The 22,596-nt window shown below is 43.7% G+C and overlaps 1 protein-coding gene across 3 annotated transcripts in view; it reads left to right on the top strand.

The window, feature by feature from the left end:
- The first annotated feature begins 17,870 nt into the window (after positions 1–17,870).
- CLYBL (citramalyl-CoA lyase) overlaps positions 17,871–22,596 on the top strand; it is a 277,851-nt gene continuing 273,125 nt past the window's right edge. For 2 of the 3 annotated variants that reach the window (XM_064362176.1, XM_064362177.1), the window contains exon 1: positions 18,594–18,730. In XM_064362176.1, the coding sequence (XP_064218246.1) occupies positions 18,609–18,730 (122 nt within the window). In that variant the 5' untranslated portion in view covers positions 18,594–18,608. Of the gene's footprint in view, positions 17,936–18,593; positions 18,731–22,596 lie in introns of those variants that run through there. The other variant, XM_012440962.2, reaches the window with a different exon arrangement.

Here is a 22,596-nt window from a genome sequence, read left to right as displayed (position 1 = left end):
GAGTGCAGTGGCATGATCATGGCTCATTGCAGCCTCAACTTCCCGGGCTCAGGTGATCCTTCTACTTCAGCCTCCCGAGCAGCTGGGCCCACAGGCATGTACCACTGTGCCCAACTAATTTTTGTGTTTTTCAGTAGAGACAGGGTTTTGCCATATTGGCCAGGCAGGTCTCAAACTCCTGAACTCAAGCGATCTGCCCACCTCAGCCTCCCATACTGTTAACTTGAATACCTGCTGAATCAAGACTCTTGATTAAAAGAGCCAAAAACCAAATTAAATGTCCTTAATTTGAAAAAATACATACATATTAGTTCAGGCAGCTGGGAAGTTGTTTGATCAAAGAGTTCAAATAATATCCATAAGGCTCTCTCTCTCCTCTCTTTCTTCATCTCTCAACTTTGCTTTTCTCTGTGTGAGCTTCATTCTCAGGCAATCTCTCTCCCCAGAGCAGCCTAGATGATAATACTATCAGGCTTACCATGACCTTACTACTCTTGATAGCAGATGTAAAGACCCCTTTCTCACTAAGCATTCATCTCCATCTCCCCAAAATGGACTCTGATTGCTTGGTTGGATCATGTGCCCATGCCTGAATCCATCATGGTAGCACACAAGTTGGTCATGTAAATTACAGCCCCACCAACCAGTAGAGTGCCATTCTCAATGGGAAAGATGCTGAGAAGACCAAACGCCCACCGACATCCACCCCACTGCGCACCTGTCAGTCCTTACAACCCTGAGGGCTGATACAGGGGCAGACACTGAGGCTCGGAGAGTTTAAATTACTCAGAAAAGGCCCTCACCTTGTAAGAGACCTAGCCAGAATCAGCAACCAGGTCTACTTGAGAACCAGAGCCCTTTCCACTACACCACACTACCATTAGATTAAACTGCCATCACTTCAAACCCGGGATGACACAAACTAAACTCATTATTTTTTCTTAAATCATATCCAAAGTTCAAATTCTCCAAAAGTTATACCATTTCCTTGGTCTCCCGAGTGTGAAAATTTAGTGTTGTCGAAGCCTTTTCCTTCTTTCTTGCAGCCAATCTTTTGTCGATATCTTTCCTCTTCCCATTCTTTCCCGTATCCACCATCTCCACACTTGTTTGTGGGTTCATTACCTGACATGTGGATCATGATCCTATCTGTTCCCTGCTGCAGTCTATCCTCTACACAGCCACATAGTAAACTCCCTATAGTACAAGTATTAAAAGAATTAGCCGGGCGCAATGGCTCACTGCCGTAATCTCAGCACTTTGGGAGGCCGAGGTGGGCAGATCACTTAAGGTCAGGAATTTGAGAACAGCCTGGCCAACCTGGCAAAACCCTGCCTTTACTAAAAATACAAAAATTAACTGGTTATGGTGGCATGTGCTTGTAATCCCAGCTATTCAGGAAGCTAAGGCTGGAGGATCACTTGAACCTGGGAGGTGGAGGTTGCAAGTGAGCCGAGATGGCACCACTGCACTCCAGCCTGGGCGACAGAGTGAGACTCCATCTCAGAATAAAAATAAAAATAATAATTTATTATTTTTACTTAAAAGTATGTATTCATTTGTATTACCGTAACAATGCAGCAATGTGGAGCATTCCAAAACTCCGGGGCTTAACACAATAGGTATTTATTGCTGCTGATGCCTTCATGAGGCTGCTCCGGTTTGGCTGATCTGGGCTGGGCTGGGCTGGGCTGCAGGCGCCGCAGCAGGCTGGGCAGCTGGGGCAGCTCTGTTTCACTGCAGGGCAACCTCCTCTCCATCATGGGCTCTCCTAGAGCATGCTCTTCTCCCAGCGATGGCCTCAGGCTGCTGCTGGAAATGGCACACAGTCACTGGCAGAGCTCAAAGTCAAGGGACAAGGAGGTATATTCTGCCCACACTGAGCTCATGACAAGGATGTGGAAGCAGAGAAGAGGGAAGAATTGGAGCCTTCAGTTCAATCCACCAGAAAGTCAAGGCCGACCTCCACTGCCTGGATTTTGAAGTCTTCCATTGTCTGGCCTCACCCCATCCATCCAACTCAAACCCCTCCCTTCGGGACTTCAGGTTGTCACGAACCTTGGGAATCTTATAGAAGTCGGACAGGATCGGGCAGTTCCAGACTGTGAGCTTTGTTCCGGCAGTAGGCCCAGCTTCGCCTGGCCTCTGCTTTCCCACCACACAAGGAAGAGGGAAGAATTTTCTGGGCCCATTTGTTATTGGTAGTTGTTACAAAATAAACAAATGTTAAACAAGTTCTCCTCTAGGAAATAAACTGAGCCAGGAATCCTCTTTGTGAATTTTTTCTTTTTTGGCTCTTTGGGGAAAAATATCTCTAGGAGTTATTTTCTCTCTAAACAATGGCAACACTTTATTTTTGTTGGCTCGACTTGGATCCTCCCCCACTTCCTTTTTTTGGATTGAGAGGTTGGCTACAGAAATGAGAAAGAGATACTTTTTTCTTCTTTTTTTGTGTGTGGTTTCTCTGGCTGGAAAATAAAAGCCCTGCCTTCTTTCTGTATTCAGTGCACTTCAAAGTCATAAAAATTTGGATAAAGTACATCAGGGTTATGGGTGTTCTAGATTTCAGTCTTTTTATAACTTCCTCCTATTTCACATTCGTTTGACCTCAGGTTAAAGGAACGCTTTTGAAAAGTATAATGATTTGATTCTAGCAATGGATGTAGCAAAAATACTGGGGTCAATAAGTTAAATTAAAAGGCTTTTTATAAAGAAGAAGAAGAAAAAGAAGAAGCAAAAACTATATTTTGCAAACTTTAAGTTTAAGACTGCATGACAGTGGAAGAGTTTTCCAGCTATTTTCTTATAAAGAAAGTATGCTGTGAAAATATTTTTCAGAGTTTACCGGAGTAAAAAAGTTTGAATTAAAGGAAACTAACTTCATAATCCTCTGAACTTATTTTCCCAGCTTACATAGGCACTTTCTGTAGATTTGCTTTTAGTATTTTTCCATATGTATTTTGTTTCTTTTCTTTCCCACAAACATCTGAATATTTTCATGGGTATTGGGGTTTTACAGTATTGCCTGAATATGTGTTTCAGTGATTTATTGAGAGGAGAAAAGCAAGTCTCAAAACTGTATGTATATGTGATGTTACTTTTGCTAGGAACTACCTATGTGTGTGTATGTATCTAGCCATCATCTATCTATCTAGAGATATATAAACACATTAGTATACATAAAAATGCACAAGATATGACTATAAGGAGGACAGAGTATGAAGTTACCTTCGGGTGTTTTTTTGTTTTGTTTTTGTTTTTGTTTTTTTGAGATGGAGTCTTGCTCTGTTGCCCTGGCTGGAGTGTGCAGTGGTGTGATCTCCACTCACTGCAGCCTCTGCCTTCCAGATTCAAGTGATTCTCCTGACTCAGCCTCCCAAGTAGCTGGGATTAGAGGCATCCACCACACCGCCTGACTAATTTTTGTATTTTTAGTAGAGACAGGGTTTCACCATGTTGGCCAGGCTGGTTTCAAACTCCTGACCTCAGGTGATCCACCACCCCGGCCTCCCAAAGTCTTGGGATTACAGGTATGAGCCACCATGCCTGGCCCCAGGTATCGTTTTAGTCCATTTTCTGGTGCTATACCAGAATACCACAAACAAATATTAATTTATAAAGAAAACAAATGCATTTCTCACAGTTCTGGAGGCTGAGAAGTCCAAGAGCATGCTGTCAGCGTCTGCTGAGGGCATTTGTGCTACATCCTAACGTGGTGGAAGGGCAAGTGAGTGTGTGAGACTGAGAGGAAATGGGGGTTAAACTTTGTCTTTTTTTTTTTTTTTTGAGATAGTGTCTTACTTTGTCACCCAGTCCAGAGTTAATGGTTCACTGCACCTTGACCTCCTGGGCTCAGGCAATCCTCCCACCTCAGCCTTCCGATTAGCTGGGACTATTAAGCAGGTACCACCCTGCCTGGCTAATTTTTTAAAAAAATTTTGTAGATACGAAGTCTCACTATGTTGCCCAGGCTGGTCTCAAATTCCCGAGCTCAAATGATCCTCCCACTTTGGCCTCCCAAAGTGCTGGGATTACAGGCCTGAGCCACAATACCTGGCTGAACTTCATCCTTTTATTGGGGTCCACTCCTGCAATAACAAACTCACGCCTGTGATAATGGCATCAATTCATGCATGAAGGCAGAGCCCTCATGACCTAATCATCCCCTAAAGGTCCCAACCCTTAATACCATCACAATGGCAATGAAATTTCACTATAAGTTTTGAAGGGTGCATCCAAACCATGGCAGGTGTTAGCTTTCCCCCTAGGTACCTACTTATTTCTGCATATTTGAATTTGTCTATAATAAACATTATTACTTATAATACTAAATGGGATTTCTTTTTAACAGAAGAAATAGATGTTTAACAGTTTGGTCTTTTTTCCTGAAAAATTGTAAAACTTCACTGAGTCTAAGGAAATTAATAACAAAATCTCCATGTGAGGCCTTGTTTGAATGCCGGAAATCATATGGCTCGCAATATTGTTTCACTAAGCAGAAAATTAGAATGAAGAAAGATGAGAAAGCATGAGTTTAGATGCCAGTAAATGCCTTCCTGAGGCTGGCACGAATGGATCCCCAGAGCAGAAGGACAGTATAGGCACATAGAGGTTTCTGAGTCTGGAGTTTGTGTAACAGATTTCATCTGCAACTTACATAAGGAAACAGTCAAAAGACTTTCAAGATTCAGGCAGATCCTGCTAAATGAGATATTAGCTTATATGTTTAGAAGTTTTTTATTGTGCAGATACTTTGAAAAATTCATTGCGATATTATGGATGAGATTAAATACTAGCAATATTTTAAATCTCAGCACTTTGGGAGCCAGTGTGGGAGGATCATTTGAGGCCAGGAGTTCAAGACCAGCCTGGGCAACATAGTGAGACCCCCATCTCTACAAAACGTACAAAATTTAGCCAGGTGTGGTGGCATGCATCTGTAGTCCCAGCTACTCAAGAGGCTAAGATGGGAGGATTGCTTGAGCTTTGGAGTTCAAAGCTGCAGTGGTGAGCTATGATCTAACTATTGCACTCTAGTCTCGGCAACAATGAGACTCTGTCTCAAAAAAAAAAGTAAGAAATACTAGCAATATGCATAGGTTTAGATTTTGTCATATAGCTTTTTTTTTTTTTTTTTTTAAAGAGATGAGGTCTCGCTATGTGGCCCAGTCTGGACTTGAATTCCTGGGCTCAAGTGATTCTCCCACCTCAGCCTCCCACATAGCTGGGAATACAGATGCATACCACCATGCCTGGCTGACATTTTATTTTTTATAAATGCAAAAGAATTACAGATGTAATTTTTTAAAATCTCTATATGGGTTTTCCAAATGTTGTCAAACAAAATTCACATATCTGAGAACATTTCACTGGAGCAATTATGGTAGTTTATGAATGAGGCAATCCCACACACATTTTCAAGAATGTATTATGTATGAGCCACTCTACCTGTTGCTGTGAATGCAGAGATGAATGAAGAAATGGACTTTGCCTCAAAGAGGCATTTCTTGCACCTTATCACAGAGACAAGTCCATTTCTTGCACCTTATCACAGAGACAAGTTTAAGATTTGCTTTGTTATTTTACTTAAATAATTCTTAGAACAACAAATAAAAACAAGGGAGGGGCACTAGCAAATCCCAGCCACATCAACAATTATGAGGCTTCTTTGTTGGGTGGACCGTTTTGCAATCCTGGATCAAGGTAGTTTATGTCATTGTGGGCAGTGATGCAAAGGTTTAGCAAATGGGGATTAAGGAACAGCTCAGAGCAATTAGATCACATAAAGTCCCAAATGTCTACTTTATCAGGATGAATACAAGTTTGGCTCCTGTTGCTAGAAGAAAAAAATAAAAAGCAATGCACATATTACTTACAAGCAAACCTGGGGGCATGCCATCTATTATCAGCAATAAACAGATTTGATTCTTTTCTAAATGAGATTGTCAGGGCCCAGGGGATTTGTCAGCGTCCTGATAATCCTCAAATCATCTGCCTGCCCTACCATGGTCATGGGAAATTGTTGGTAATAAGGCTGGTTAACAATCTTCTTGTCTGGTGCGTTAAAGATAATTCTACACAACCCAGACGGTCTTAGCCAAGCAGCCTTCTTTATATGGTTCAACATTACGTGTCTTACCAAGCATCACCTCTGCAGAGGCTGCTGGCTCTCTGTCAACTGCAAGTCACTGGGCCTCCCACCCTGTGCAAAACACAGGCTGGACTTGGGGAGTTTTTAATCCAGTATAGGATATGGAACCAACACAAAACTCAGTGGCCACAAAGATGTGTCAGGGGCCCTCGGTCAGGTCCAGCTAATGACCCACAGCTTCAGGGAGGAGAGACTGAAGTTTCTGTTTTCTTCCTTTCACTTTACTGTTCATGGTGTTCAAAATTTGGCATTTTGAATAAGTCATATGTGAAGTGGCTCAAACATTTTTAAATGACAAAAAAGGATACTTTGAAAATCTTCTTCCTATCCCTTTCTTCTTTTGCTTCATTCCTACTTCCCTGACAGGTAATCCCTGTTATCAGCACTATTTTATCCTTTCAGAGTTAAAAAAAAAAAAAAAAAAAAAAAAAAAAATAAGTGCAGGAAAATATGAATGAGCCTTGAAGACATTATGCTAAGTAAAATAAACCAGTTATAAAGGAACAAATATAGTCCAGTTACATGAGGTTCCTAGAGCAGTCAAATTCACAGAGAAGACAGAAAGTGGAATGGGGGTTGCCAGGGCCTGGGGGGAATAGGAACGGGGAGTTCATGTTTAATGGGGACAGAGCTTCAGACTGAGATGATGAAAAAGTTCTGGATATGGATGATCATGATGTTGGTGGCCCACCAATGCGAATGTACTCAACGCTATAGCCCTATACATCTAAAATGGTCAATTTTATTATGTACATTTGCCACTATAAAAAAAGAAAACATAAAATACATTTTTATTCTATCCTCCTTCTTTTACACAGAAGATGGAACGTAATATGATTGTTCCGTGCCTTGTCTTTTTCACCTAATGATGTATCTTAGCGATCTTTCTATATTACTATGTGCAATGAATGCTTATTCTTTTCATAGTTGCATACTTTTCTGACATGTTGTGTGCCATATTTTTAAATATTGATCCCCCATTGATGGACATTTTTATTTTTTTATTTATTTATTTTTTTTGAGACGGAGTCTCGCTCTTGTTACCCAGACTGGAGTGCAATGGCGCGATCTCGGCTCACCGCAACCTCCGCCTCCTGGGTTCAGGCAATTCTCCTGCCTCAGCCTCCTGAGTAGCTGGGATTACAGGTACGCGCCACCGTGCCCAGCTAATTTTTTTGTATTAGTAGAGACGGGGTTTCACAATGTTGACCAGGATGGTCTCGATCTCTCGACCTCGTGATCCACCCGCCTCGGCCTCCCAAAGTGCTGGGATTACAGGCTTGAGCCACCGCGCCCGGCCGACATTTTTATTTTTTCAATATTTTGCTATAAAAAATGTTGCCAGCTGGGCGCACTGGCTCATGCCTATAATCCCAGCATTTTGGGAGGCCGAGGCAGGTGGATCACAAGGTCATGAGTTCAAGCCTGGCCAAGATGGTGAAACCCTGTCTGTACTAAAACTACAAAAAGTAGCCAGGTGTGGTGGCAGGCACCTGTAATCCCAGCTACTTGGGAGGCTGAGGCAAGAGAATTGCTTGAACCTGGGGGACAGAGGTTGTAGTCAGCCGAGATGGTGTCACTGCACTCCAGCCTGGGTGACAGAGTGAGACTCCATCTCAAAAAAAAAAAACAACTGCCGTGAATCACCTTGCACATAAATTCTTTCCTACATAATGATGATTTCTTTTTCAAAGGGCTGCCTAGTAGTGGCTGATATGGTTTGGCAAATCATCTCAAACTGTAATCCCCACTTGTCAAGGAAGGAACCTGGTGGGAGGTAATTGGATGATGGGGGTGGTTTTCCCCATTTTGTTCTGGTGATAGTGAGGGAGTTCTAAGAGATCTGATGGTTTTGTTTTGTTTTTTTTTTTTGAGAGTCTTGTTCTGTCGCCAGGTGCCAGGCTGGAGTGCAGTGGTGGGATCTCGGCTCATGGCAACCTCCACCTCCCAGGTTCAAGCAATGCTCCTGCCTCAGCCTCCCAAGTAGCTGGAACTACTACTAATTTTTCTATTTTTTAGTAGAGACGGGGTTTCGCCATGTTGGCCAGGATGGTCTCGATCTCTTGACCTCGTGATCCACCCGCCTCAGCCTCCCAAAGTGCTGGGATTACAGGTGTGAGCCACCAAGTCCGGCTGATTGATGGTTTTAAACGTGGTACTTTCCCCTGTGCTCTCTCTCTCCTGCCACCTTGTGAAGAAGGTGCCTGCTTCCCCTTCACCTACTGCCATGATTGTAAGTTTCCTGAGGCCTTCCAAGTCATGCAGAACTGTGAGTCATTAAATCTCTTGTTTATAAGTTACCCGTTCTCAGGTAGCATCTGTATAGCAGTGTGAAAACGAACTAACACAGTGGCAAGACAGGGGCCTCTCCCTCTGAGCTGTAAGACAAAAACCAAGATTCTTAATAGATTTTTATAATGGCCCATGTCCTCTTTTATTTCCCCAATACTTCAATTGCAAAGGGACAGCGAAGGGCTAATTTCTAAAGCTGGATAGAACTGTGCTCCCCACCACCATCCTTACATGTCTCATTTTAATTTTTTCAGTTCATCCTTCACATGTCAACAGGTCTCCTTTTTTTTTTTTTGAGACGGAGTTTCGCTCTTGATACCCAGGCTGGAGTGCAATGGCGCGATCTCGGCTCACCGCAACCTCCGCCTCCTGGGTTCAGGCAATTCTCCTGCCTCAGCCTCCTGAGTAGCTGGGATTACAGGCACGCGCCACCGTGCCCAGCTACTTTTTTTGTATTAGTAGAGACGGGGTTTCACCATGTCGACCAGGATGGTCTCGATCTCTTGACCTCGTGATCCACCCGCCTCGGCCTCCCAAAGTGCTGGGATTACAGGCTTGAGCCACCGCGCCCGGCCTTTTTTTTTTTTTTTTTTTTTTTTTTTTTTTTTTTTTTTGAGACGGAGTTTCGTTCGCTTGTTACCCAGGCTGGAGTGCAATGGCGTGATCTCGGCTCACCGCAACCTCCGCCTCCTGGGTTCAGGCAATTCTCCTGCCTCAGCCTCCCACGTAGCTGGGATTACAGGCACGTGCCACCATGCCCAGCTAATTTTTGTATTTTTAGTAGAGACGGGGTTTCACCATGTTGACCAGGATGGTCTCGATCTCTTGACCTCGTGATCCACCCGCCTCGGCCTCCCAAAGTGCTGGGATTACAGGCTTGAGCCACCGCACCCGGCCAACAGGTCTCCTTTTTAATTGCCTCTTGACACAACTAGCAAACTGGGATGGCTTGCTTTTGCTTTTCTAATCTCATCATTTAAAACTGCATACAGATTGCGATCATTTATTTCTTCTGAAAGGTAGCCCAAAGTGTTGCTGAATAATTTCTCGCATTTTCATTACTAGTCAACTTCTCAGTCATTCATTCAACATTTTCTTATTTAGTACCTACCGAGTGTCAGGCATCAATTCAGGCATTGAAATATAGTAGCAAACAAATTAATTCAGTTCCCAGCCTCATGGAAATAACAGATCATAAGCAAATGAAATGACAGTAATGGCAAGCAAAACATAAATATATATTAATAGTATAATTTCAGGCAGAGATAAACTCTGCTTCCCTACTTTAGGGAAGAGGGTGGAGAATTTAGGGTAGATAACTCTTTCATTTTTATATATTTTTTAAAAATTAACATTTATTTTAGGTTTAGAGGTACATGTGCTGGTTTGTTATGTAGGTAAACCTATGTCATGGGAATTTGTTGAACAGATTATTTCATCGTCCAGGTATTAAACCTAGGACACATTATTTTTCCTGATCCTCTCCCTCTTCCCACCCTCCACCCTCAAGTAGGCCCCAGCATCTGTCGTTCCCCTCCATGTGTCCATGAGTTCTCATCATGTAGCTCCCACTTTTAAGTGAGAATATGTGGTGTTTGGTTTTCTGTTTCTGTTTTAGTTGCTAAAGATAATGGCCTTCAGCTCCATCCATGATCCTGCAAAGGATGTGATCTCATTCTTTTTTATGGCTGCATAATATTCCATGGTGTATATGTACCACATTTTCATTATCCAGTCCACCATCAATGGGCATTTAGGTTGATTACGTATCTTTACTATTGTAAATAGTACTGCAGTGAATATACATGTGCATGTGTCTTTATGATACAATGATTTATACAGCTTTGGGTATATACCTAGTAATGGGATTGCTGGGTTGAATGGTATTTCTGTTTTTACGACTTTGAGGAATCACCATACTGTCTTCTACAATGGTTGAACTAATTTACACTCCAGTGTATAAGCATTCTGTTTTCTCCTAAACCTCACCAGCATCTGTTATTTTTTTAATAATGCTTTTTAATAATAGCTATTTTTAACAATAGCCATTTTAATAATAGCCACTTTTGGTTGATTTTAATAATAATATTTTTAAATGATAGCCTTTCTATTTAATAATTGCCATTTTTAAAAATAATAGCCTTTTTTTTTTTGAGACAGGGTCTTGCTCGGTCACCCAGTCGGGAATGCAGTGGCGTGATCTTGGCTCACTGAAATCTCCGCCTCCCAGGTTCAAGCGATTCTCCTGCCTAGTAGCTGGGATTACAAGTGCGCACCACCACGTCCGGCTAATTTTTGCATTTTTAGTAGAAATGGGGTTTCACCATGTTGGCCAGGCTGGTCTGGAACTCCTGAACTCAAGTGATCTGCCCGCCTTGGCCTCCCAAAGCACTGGGATTACAGATGTGAGCCACCTCGCCTGGCCAATAATAGCCATTCCGACTGGTATGAAATGATATCTCATCGTGGTTTTGATTTGCATTTCTCTAATGATCAGTGATGTTGAGCTGCTTTTCATATGATTGTTGGCTGCATCAAGTGTCTGTTCATGTCCTATGCCCACTCTTTAGTGGGGTTGTTAGTTTGTTTCTTGTAAATTAGATTTGGCATTTTGAATAAGTCATATGTGAAGTGGCTCAAACATTTTTAAATGACAAAAAAGGATACTTTGAAAATCTTCTTCCTATCCCTTTCTTCTTTTGCTTCATTCCTACTTCCCTGACAGGTAATCCCTGTTATCAGCACTATTTTATCCTTTCAGAGTTAAAAAAAAAAAAAAAAAAGATAAGTGCAGGAAAATATGAATGAGCCTTGAAGACATTATGCTAAGTAAAATAAACCAGTTATAAAGGAACAAATATAGTCCAGTTATATGAGGTTCCTCATATAAGTTGAAGATTCTTATAGATATTGGATATTAGGCCGTTATCAATGAATAGTTTGCAAAATATTTCTCCCATCTATAGGTTGTCCGTTTACTCTGGTAATAGTTTCCCTTGCTGTGCAGAAGCTCTTCAGTTTAATTAGATCCCGTTTGTCAATTTTTGCTTTTGTTGCAAATGGTTTTGGTGTCTTCCCCATGAAATCTTTGCCTGTTCCTATGTCCAGAATGGTATTGCCTAGGTTGTCTTCCAGGGTTTTTACAGTTTGGGGTTGTACATTTAAGTCTTTAATGGAGAACCCTTTTAAAATAGCATACAGATAAGGGGTTCCAAGTCCATCTTGAAAAATTACTGAAACTACTCTCTTTACAAACTCTTGTACTCAAGAAAGCTCTGGTCAAAGCAAAGCCTGTTGGTTCTGCCAGACACCAACAGAGGGATTTGTGGTCATTTAAACCACAGAGTGTCACTTTGGACTTACAAATGGCCTTAAAAGCAGTCTTAAATTTTTTTTTAATTTTTATAATTTAAAATAGAGACAGGGTTCTGCCATGTTGCCCAGGCTGATCTTGAACTCCTGGGCTCAAGCAATCTGCCCACCTTGGCATCCCAAAATGCTGGGATTATAGGCGTGAACCACTGCACTCTGCCCTTTTCTATAATTTCTATCTCTTTATCAATATGAAGAACCTAGGATTACATTGGGCACACCCAGATAATCCAGGATAATCTCCCCATCTCAAGATCCTTAACTTCATTACACAGAGTAACATATTCACAGGTTCCGGGGATGAGGACATGGACATGGACATCTTTGTGAGGCCACCACTCAGTCAACCACACCAGGGAATTAAGAATCAGCAACTAGGAAACAAGATAAGGATCAACCTACAAAGTAAGTGAAAACAACAGAGGAAGTTATGAAAAAAATAAATTTGGCAGAAGATGCCCCAAGATTCAACACTTTGAATTCAAACGTCTCCCCCAGGTGCCAGGCACTGTTTCAGGTGCTCAGGATATACTGGTGAACAAAACAGGCCAAACCCCTTCCCCTGTAAGTCTCATGTTCAGCAGAGACATCATATATTAAGTACATTCTGCAGAATTAGAAGCAGATGTGCTATGGGAAAAGGAAGGTGGGGATCAGGGAAGGGGGCTTGGGAGAGCCTGAGGTGTGTGTGGGTCACCCTTTGCTTGCTGACATTAGTGGGAGCTGCAGCACAGTTTTGGGGGCTGAGATTAGAAAAGGATTTAGAGGTTATGTAGACAAACTCCCTCAGTTTAGAGAGAGGAAGCTACAGCCAGGAAGGTCACAAGGTGGTCGTTAGTTATTCTGCCTTTGGCCTAAATTTGAGAGACAGTCCCCTCCTGTCTCCCCAAGGAGGCCAGACAGAGTCATCAGTGTTATCAAAGGCGGCTCTGCCAGGAGGTGAGGCTGGGAGGGTTTTGTATCATAGCAGCAGGAGGGATGGATGATCTCAGAGTGGAGTTCTATCTGTGCCAGTGTTTAAAAATCATCCCACAGAACTTCTAATATGCCTCTTTCTAAGTGCAGCATTCTGATGTCTTAAATCAGTGACACTGGTCCCGCTCAGCCTTTGAGACTCAACTTTGGTGAAAATAACCTATATCGGCCAGACACCAAAAGGAAGGAAAAACCGGCTTCTGATAAAGAGCCTTTGGTGTTGATCACGAAAGAAGAATGCAGCTTCATTTTCTTAATCGTTTCTGCTCCTTGCCACGTGAAAGCCATTTACATGGTACGGTAAACCATAGGTTGATTAGATCTTTTCATCCAATGTCTCCTTGGGTGTGCCTATTTGCCAAAAATTGAGCCAATACAAAACCCAAATATTTCTAACACTAATAGTGAGAGTTATTTCCTCATTCATTATCACAATTACAATTACAAGATCATCACAGTTATAAGACCACGCAGTGAAAAATGTAACTAATTTCTTCAGGGGACATATAATTGCTGAGAGCCACGTTGGTAAGATCTGAGCATTCAGATCATTTACAGTCTAGTCCCAGATGATCCCTCAGATCCCAGCTGTGTTCTCTCTGCCTGCTCTACTCTTCCTCTAAAACTTTCAGAGTCAGTCTCCACGACATTCCAGGTCTCCGTTCCCTGCTCTGCAAAGCCCCTCAGTTCCTTGCCCTCTTACACAGAAGGAATTGCAGCAGTTCTGTACCCCTTCCCCCAGACCACCAGTGGACCACAGAATCCATCCTTTTCCCATTTATCTGTCTACCTCTTATACTACACAGATGGCTTCTTCGAAAAATTGTTTGGCCAGGCTCAGTGGCTCATGCCTGTAATCCCAACTCTTCAGGAAGCTCAAGACAGGAGGATCGCTGGAACCCAGGAGTTTGAGGCTGCAGTGAGCTATGATCATGCCACTATACTTCAGCCTCAATGACAGTGAAAATCCATCTCTACAAAATGTTTTAAATTTTATTGTAGTTGATGGGATTCAAGACACACTTCCTCAAAATATGGCACCTTGCCATTTGAAAAATAGCAAAAGCAGGAAGTTCTCTCTGACTTTCCTCCTGCCCCGTCCTTCTCCCCTGAAGCAGGTCATGAGATTTTTTTTTTTTTTTTCTATACGGAGTGTCACTCTATCACCCAGGCTGGAGTGCAGTGATCTCGGCTCACTGCAACCTCTGCCTCCCAGGTTCAAGTGATTCTCCTGCCTCAGCCTCCTGAATAGCTGGAATTACAAAGGTGGACCACCACGCCCAGCTGATTTTTTTGTATTTTTAGTAGAGACGGGGTTTTACCATGTTGGCTAGGCTGGTCTTGAACTCCTGACCTCAGGTGATCCACCCAGCTCAGCCTCCCCAAGTGGTGGGATGACAGGCGTGAGCCATTGCACCTGGCAGTTAAAAGATTCTCAGTGGATAAGTGCCCACCACTTTAGGTGGAGGAAAGGAACACCCTTTCTGTGAAGACACAGAGAACAGCCTGACCAAACAGGCCTTGCTAAGTTCCTTCCAGGTTATCACCATTAGATCAGATGCTTTTGCCCTCCAATCACACTTCTCCACAACTGTCCACTCCTCATTAAACCTAAGCATGAAAAAATATACGTGTCACTTTTTCTTTGGGTCTTCATTTTTATACGAAGGCTCCCATGTTGTGTAAAATTTACATTAAATTCATTCATATGTTTTTCTTTTGTTAGTTTGTATTTTATTACAGGTGCCTCAGCCATGAACCTGGAATGGGTAGGCTAGAAACATCAGACCTCTAGGGAATAAGGGGCTGCTCCCTATCCCCGGTATGCTCCCACCTCATCCTTCTTTCCTGTGTCTCCACCAAGTGCCTATTCCTCCAGACTGCTCAACTCAACAGGATAGTGGATCTCGGAATTATTCATCCTACTACATTTCACATGCTCTCTAATGCACTTGGAAAATTGGTACTTTTTTTTTCAGTTTTGGAGGCTGTGAGTAAAGACAGATTTGACTGCCCTAAAGGAGGAACTCTGGATCCCTTTCTCTATTATATCTGGAATATGTGAATATCGTTTGGCTGTGTCCCCATCAAAGTCTCATCTTGAATTGTAATCCCTATAATCCCCCAATCAAGGGAGAGACCAGGTGGAGGGCATTGAGTCATGGGGGCAGTTTCCCCCATGCTGTTCTCGTGATAGTGAGTGAGTTCTCACGAGATCTGAGAACTCAGTGAGTTTGGTAGTTCTTCCTGCATTCATTCTCCTTCTTGCCACCTTGTGAAGAAGGTGCCTTGCTTTCCCTTCACCTTCCGTCATGATTGTAAGTTTCCTGTGGCTTCCCCAGCTACGCCGAACTGTGAGTCAATGAAAGCTCTTTCTTTTATAAATTATCCATTCTGGGTCAGCTCTTTATAGCAGTGTGAAAACGAACTATATATGTGTCCTCCAGACGCCCATATACTATCTAGGTAAAGTTAATAAAGCTTTATTTAAACATGTACTAGGATTAGGAAACAGTTTTTGGTAAACTACCTACTGATTAGCAAAACGCATGTGTCAGTAATCTTGTGAAGAAACTCTACAACCCCATACCATTACTGGTGAGAATTGGCATAGCTATAATTTCTTCCAGCAGAATCTGAAATTGAACCATTTAGCAAATAAGTCACAGTAGGACCTACTTTAGATCCAAGGTATTTTAAATAAGGATAACTAGTTACATGGCAGCTTTCAACTGTAATGAGGCTGGTAGAACATTTTCATTATATACATATATATATATATATATGCACTTTTTTTTTTTTTGAGATGGAGTCTCCTGCTGTCACCCAGGCTGGAGTGCAGTGGCGTTAGCTCACTGCAACCTCTGCTTCCCAGGTTCAAGGAATTCTCGTGCCTCAGCCTCCTGAGTAGCTGGGACTACAGGTGTGCGCCATCACGCCCAGCTAATTTTTGTGTTTTTAGTAGAGACAGGGTTTCACCATGTTGGCCAAGATGGTCTCAATCACTTGACCTCGTGATTCGCCTGCCTCGGCCTCCCGAAGTGCTGGGATTACACCACTGCACTTGGCCCACCAAAGGGTTTTAAGAAGGGAAGTGATGCAATGACAATAATAATGAGGAGTAGTTAACACTACTGAGAACTTGCTTAGATTTTTTTTTTTTTGAGACAGAGTCTTGCTCTTGTTGCCCAGGCTGTGTGCACTCTCTCTCTATGTATGCGTAAATTCAGTCTATCCTTATAACAACCCTATGAGGTGAGTACTATTTATACCTCCATTTTATAGATGAGGAAACAGAGAGCTTAAGAAACTTGACCAAAACATAGCAAGTCAACTCTGGAACTGGGAGCTGTGTCATGCTTTTAAAAGGTCAGCCGGGCTGTATGGCAAAGGAGTGATTGTAGCAGGGAAGAATGGGAGCAAGGAGGCTTTGAAATAATCTAGGTAAAGGATGATGATGGCCAGAATCAGACTTAAGTGAGGTGAGTGCAGCACCAGCCTGGGTGCAAAATTTAAGAAGCAGTCTCAGTAATTAAGGTAAGTAATATTGGCCCGGAGTGGTGGCTCATGCCTGTAAGCCCAACACTTCAGGAGGCTCAGGTGATTGAATCACTTGAGGCCATGAGTTCGAGATTAGCATGGCAAACATGGTGAAACCCTGTCTCTACTAAAAATACAAAACAATTAGCCGGCATGGTGGCACTTGTCTGTAGTCCCAGCTACTCGGGATGCTGAGACATGAGAATCACTTGAGCCTAGGAGGTGGAGGTTGCAGTGTATGAGCCGAGATCGTGCCACTGCACTCCAGCCTGGGCAACAGAGGAAGACTCTGTCTCAAAAAAAAAAAAAAAAAAAAAAAAAAATTCTAAACTAAAAACTAAGATAATGGAAAAATCCCATTATGAGCAAAATATCAAAATTTTAATTAAAGACAGGTTTGGTGTTACTGAAATTGCCTTTGCCTCAAGCTTCAGTATGGCTGGGCCAGGCACTGGCGCTGGGACTGGGGTGGTGACAAGAAAGTGACCAATTTGGAGTAAACAGGAGAGGCCTGAGGTGGAGAAGGCGTGGGAGCTGGGAGAGGGCTCCGAGGGGTTGAGCAGTTTCTCCTATTGATATGGAATATTACAAATTTCTTAGGCCCAGCAGAAGTTTAGCATCCACCTTCCCAGTCTTTTCCAAATCTTGGAACCCACTCTGGCTGAACAGGCTTTTGTTTGTTTAAACGGTCGCTTTTTGCATCCAAGAGAACAATTCAGCTTCCACTGGAAGGTTCTGAGAAAGGGTTTCAGGTATAAGTTTAGAGCATGGAACATTCTTTTTCACAGCTGAAAAAGAAACCTGCAGAGCGCGAAGAAAAAGACATCGTTAGGGGTAGCATAGGCCCAGGCAGGTGGAGGCCGGCAGGTGGACGCCGGCTGGATCAGGGAAGGAGAAGGAAGAGGCAGGGGTAGGGCTCGGCCAGTTTTAACGCCTCGGCGTTCTCACTGCTGCGGAACGACTGCAGGGGGCAGAGTAAAGAGCTGCTGCCACTTTCCCTGCTCAGAGAGTGGCAACAGCTGTTCTGACCTATTGAAGGTATGTGTGTTCCAGGATGCAGCCTTCCTGCATTCTCTTTGACCGCTCTTGATTAATTGCTAACCAAGATATGCACATGGTGGGGCTCACAAAGTGTGAGGCGGTATTTTAACAACAAAAACTTCAAAGAAATCTCTAGAAATTTTGGCTCTTTGGCTGGGAAAATGCAGTCTGTCAACAGTTGCCTCAAACACTCAGAAGCTCGGAGAGAGTTGGATTTGGTCACCAGAGAGGCCGCTCGAAGAGGAGCCATCCATTCAGATCCTCTTCTCTGTCCCGCATGACAGCGGGGACGAAGGTCCTGAACCTTGGCTGAGCCGGGCAGGTGACCTCCGGACTCGCCGCGGGGCGGGGCAGATGCTGGACGGAAGGAGGGCGTGGCTGGCGGGGCGGGGCGGGGCGAGGAAAGCGAGGCCGGGAGTGGACGGGGGTGTGGCCGTGGGGCGTGGAATTTGTTGTAGGCGTGGCTAAGGGCAAGGGGCGGGGCACGCGCGTCAGGAAGATGGCGCTACGTCTGCTGCGGAGGGCGGCGCGCGGAGCGGCGGTGGCGGCGCTGCTCATGAGGCTGTGAGTGCAGGTCCCTGTTCCCCGCCGCCCCGGCACAGCTCGCCGCGGGTCGGCTCCCATTGCAGCACTGCGGGCCGGGCGCGGCCTCCCCACGCCCTCACGGGAACACAGCCGGACGGGAGCACCATGCGTCTCCCAGGCGCCGGCTCGACCTGGTCCAAGGTCGCTGCTGCCCTCGCCTCCCTGTGGGAGGGCCCTTGTTGCACCCGGAAAATGGGTACACACCTTCGGTCGAGTTACCTGGACTCGGCCCCAGGAAACAAAACTACCTCCCTCCCACAAATGGCAAACGTGAACACCCAATCTTTTCCTCTGAGAGGCGGCTCGCCTGGTGCAAAACACCTGCGTTCATTTAACATAGCTGTTCCCAAACGGTTTGGTCTCAGGACTTGTTTACACGCCTGAAAATAATTTGGGGACCCCCAAAGCCTTTGCTTATATCTATTGATTTTTATGGTATGAGGAATTAAACCAGAAATTTAAAAAATATTCACTTAATAACAAACCCATTAACTTTTAATACAAATAACACTTTAATGAAATTATCTATTAAAAGAAAATTGGCTCATGGTTTTAATATTATTGAAAATTTCTTTGGTTTAATAAAGGACTACTGGAGTCTCATATCAGCTGTTTTTGAGGAAGGGTTTGAAAGAAATCTGAACTCACGCAGATGGAGATATTAGTTGGGAAAGGGAGGACCAAGCAGACCCTCTCAAAGGGTCTTAGGGACCCCCCACGTGTCTTTGGACTACACTTTGAGAACCGCTGGTCTAGCACTTGCCCATCGTCTAGGTATGTGCACATACACGGTTTCATTTGATTCCCTTCACCACCATGTGAAGAAGTTGGGTGTCATGTTTATAAAGATGAAAGGGTCAGAAAGGTTAAGTGATTCTCAAAGCCCTATGACCAGTAGTGAGAGAGTCTGGCACTTCATTCATTCATTCATTCATTTATATTTTTTTGAGACAGAGTCTCACTTTGTCACCCAGTCTGGAGTGCGGTGGTGCGATCTCGGCTCACTGCAACCTCCCGCTCCCCAGGTTCAAGCGATTCTCATGCCTCAACCTTCTGAGTGGCTGGGACCACCACGCCCAGCTGGCTAAATTTTTAGTAGAGGCGGGGTTTCGCCATGTTGGCCAGGCCGGTCTCAAACCCCTGACCTCAAGTGATATGCCAGGCTCAGCCTCCTGAAGTGCTGGGATTGCAGGCATGAGCCACCGCACCCGGCCTGGTCTAGAACTTCTTACTTCTTATTGTACTGTGCCTCTTCAGACACCCATGTCCTGTGGGAGGACCCACCTAGTCTTATGTATCCCACTTTCCCATTTCCTCCACTGCCCCGGACACAGGGTCCTGGCTCTGGGAGTCACCCCTGGCCCCAGAGGAGCAGCTCAGGCAGTGCACCCAGGCTGGTCCAGAAGGGCCCTTTTCTGGCTCCTTTTGAGGGGGCCAGCCTCTGCGGCCTGTTCAGTAGTGGGTCCGGTGAGCACACCCAGTCCCCACGCCAGCATGTTGCGGGGTAAACTCGCTGTGCTCTTCTCCCCACCTTAGCACACTGGCTCCATTCTCATGTCTACATGCTGGATATAGGATTCTTGATTGGAAATTTTTTTCCTTTGAGCATTTTAAAGTGTATTATCTCACTGTCTTCTTGCTTCTGTTTTTCTCATGAGAATTCAGATGTTAATCGTATCAGGGTTCTATGTAAGTGATGAGTCATTTTCTTTGCTTGCAAGATTTTCTCTTTTTCTTGGTCTTTCAGTGGTTTTATCATGATATGTGTGGTTCTGAGTTTATCCTCCTTGGAAGTTTGTTGAGTTTCTTGGATGTGTATACATCAAATTTGGAGAGGTTTTGGCTATTGTTTTCTCAAAGAAGTCTGTTCTTTTATCCCTCTCTTCTCCTTCTGAGGCTCCCATTGTGTATATGTTGGTGTAGTTGATGGAACCCCACAGGTCCTTGAGACTGTTCTGTTTTCTTTCTGTTTCTCAGGCTGGATAATGTCAATTGACTTGTCTTTAGGTTTGCTGATTCCTCCCTCTTCCAGCTCAAATCATTTTCGTTTTAATCAGAACTTTTCTTTTTGGAGACTGAGTCTCACTCTGTCACCCAGACCGGAGTGTAGTGGTGCAGTCTCGGCTCACTACAACCTCTGCCTCCTGGGCTCAAGCTATCCTCCCACCTCAGCCTCTCACATAGCTGAGACTACAGGAGTGTGCCACCGCACATGGCTAATTGTTTATATTTATTGTAGGGATGGGGTTTTGCCATGTTGCCCAGGCTGGTCTCTAACTGGGCTCAAGCGATCTGCCCGCCTCTGTCTCTCATAGTGTTGGGAATGCAGGCATGAGCTGCCATACCCGGCCCTTTTCTATCGTTTCTCTTTATTGATATTCTCTTAAGTACTGAAACATCATTCTCATATTTTCCTTTAGTTCTTTTTTCTTTCTTTCTTTTTTTTTTTGAGACAGAGTCTTCAGGCTGGAGTGCAGTGGTGAGATCATAGCTCAGTGCAGCCTCCAGCTCCTGGGCTCAAGTGATCCTCCTGCCTCAACCTCCTCCCCAGTAGCTGGGACTACAGGCACACACCACCATGCCCAGGTAATTTTTAAAGTTTTTGAAGAGATAGAGTCTTGCTGTGTTGCCCAGGGTGGTCTTGAACTCCTGGGTTCAAATGATCCTCTTGCATTGGCGTCTAAAGTAGTGGGATTCCAGGCATGAACGACTGCACCTGACCTCCTTAATTTTTTTTTTTTTTGAGACTGAGTTTCACTGTTGTTGCCCAGGCTGGAATGCCATGGCTCAACCTCGGCTCACTGCAACCTCTGCCTGCTGGGTTCAAGCAATTCTCCTGCCTCAGTCTCCCGAGTAGCTGGGATTACAGGCATGTACCACCACACCCGGCTAATTTTGTATTTTTAGTAGAGACGGTGTTTCTCTGTGTTGGTCAGGCTGGTCTCAAACTCCTGACCTCAGGTGATCCGCCTGCCTTGGCCTCTCAAAATGCTGGGATTATACAGGCGTGAGCCACCATGCCCAGCCTTCCTTCAGTTCTTTATACATAGTTTCCTTTAGTTTTTTGAGCATACTTTAAATAGCTGATTTAACTAGTAAGTCCAACATCTGGACTCCGCAGGGACAGTTTGTAAAGACTACTGTTTTTCTTTGCATATGGATCATACTTTCTTGTTTCTTTGCATGTCTTGTACGTTTTTGTTGAAAACTGGACATTTTAAGCAACATAATGGGGCAACTCTGGAAATCAGATTTCCCCCTTTTCCCAGGTTTATTGTTGTTGCTGTTTGCTTAGTGACTTTAATAAACTAATTCTGCATTGTGTTCTTTGTCGTGTGCAACTATTGAAGTCTCTGCTTGGTTAGCTTAGTAGTCTAACAATTAGATAAAGATTTATTTAAATTCCTGGAACCAATAAGTCTCCTAGTCTTTGCTGAGGGACTCTGTGTGTGTCAGGACGTGTCTTCAACATTCAGCCAGTTTGCTACTCTGCCTTTGCTTCCACTTCCTGCTTACAGAGACTGAAGGTTAGCTAGACATGAGCACTTAAGGTCTTTCCTTAGCGGGAATACTGCCCTGCACATGTGCATGGCCTCCTAGAGTCTCAGGAACATGTGACAACTTTTCAGAGCCCTACAGTGGAGATCTCGTTCTTCATTTTTGCTTTTTAAGCATTTTGGTTAGCCTGTTGTTCGCCCTGTTATCTTCCATGTCAAGTAGCTGTGATGGTAAATAAGTACTTCTGATTGGACAAATGCCCTATGAGAAAATACTATTCCCACTGTGCAAGCTCTGAGTCAGGTCAAATAAAGATAGCTGTGCAAGTGGGGTCTTCCAAGGAACCACAAGACAGGTCAAATAGTGACATTTTCCAGAAATGGGGCTTTCCCCCTCTAGTGGCTGCCATGCTGCTGGTTTCCACTGTGATGGAGGCTGTTGATTTTCAAGTCTACCACAGAGCTGGGGAGGAAGGATAGGGTAAACTAAAACCCCCAAATTGCTGTTCTTACAGAGAGTCATCCATTTATCTTGAATAAATGATCCCTATATCGCTGCGAGTCTTTAATTTCCAGAATTCTGAAAAAGTTGGTTCTGACAATTTTTGCCAATATTGTCATTAATTTTATGGAAGATGAGATTTTCAAAGGTCCTTTTTCTGTAGTTTTTGCTGAAGTCAGCCTGCATAGAATTTTGATCAAGAATGGATTTGAATTTATAATTTTGTTTTCAGCATCCATTGCATTGATCATAAGGCTTTTCTTCTTCAGTGTGTTAATATGGTGAATTACAGTGATTGACTTTGTAAAAGTTAAGCTGACCATTGCATTCCTGGAATAAACCCCACTGATCATGATGTATTGTTTGGATTGAATGTGCTAAAATTTTGTTAAAATTATTTGTGTGTTCATAAGGAATATTAGCCTATAGTTTTCTGATACCGTCTTGGCCTGGGTTTGGTATTAGGACGATGATGGCCGCGTGACCACACAGGATGTATTGGAGAGTTCCCACTTCTATTTCCTAGAACTGTTTGTGTAAAATTGGTAAGATTTTGCCTGTAATTGTTTGCACCTGCAGGTTTCTTTCTGGAAAAAGTGTTAAACTACAAATTCAGTTTCTTTAATAGACATATTGCTATT

The sequence above is a fragment of the Aotus nancymaae genome, unplaced genomic scaffold (genome assembly GCF_030222135.1).
Source record: "Aotus nancymaae isolate 86718 unplaced genomic scaffold, 86718_ANA_hifiasm-v0.15.2.pri h1tg000048l, whole genome shotgun sequence".
Lineage (NCBI taxonomy): Eukaryota > Metazoa > Chordata > Mammalia > Primates > Aotidae > Aotus > Aotus nancymaae.
The sequence above is the reverse complement of the archived record's forward strand: the minus strand, read 5'-3'. Positions and strand labels throughout refer to the sequence as shown.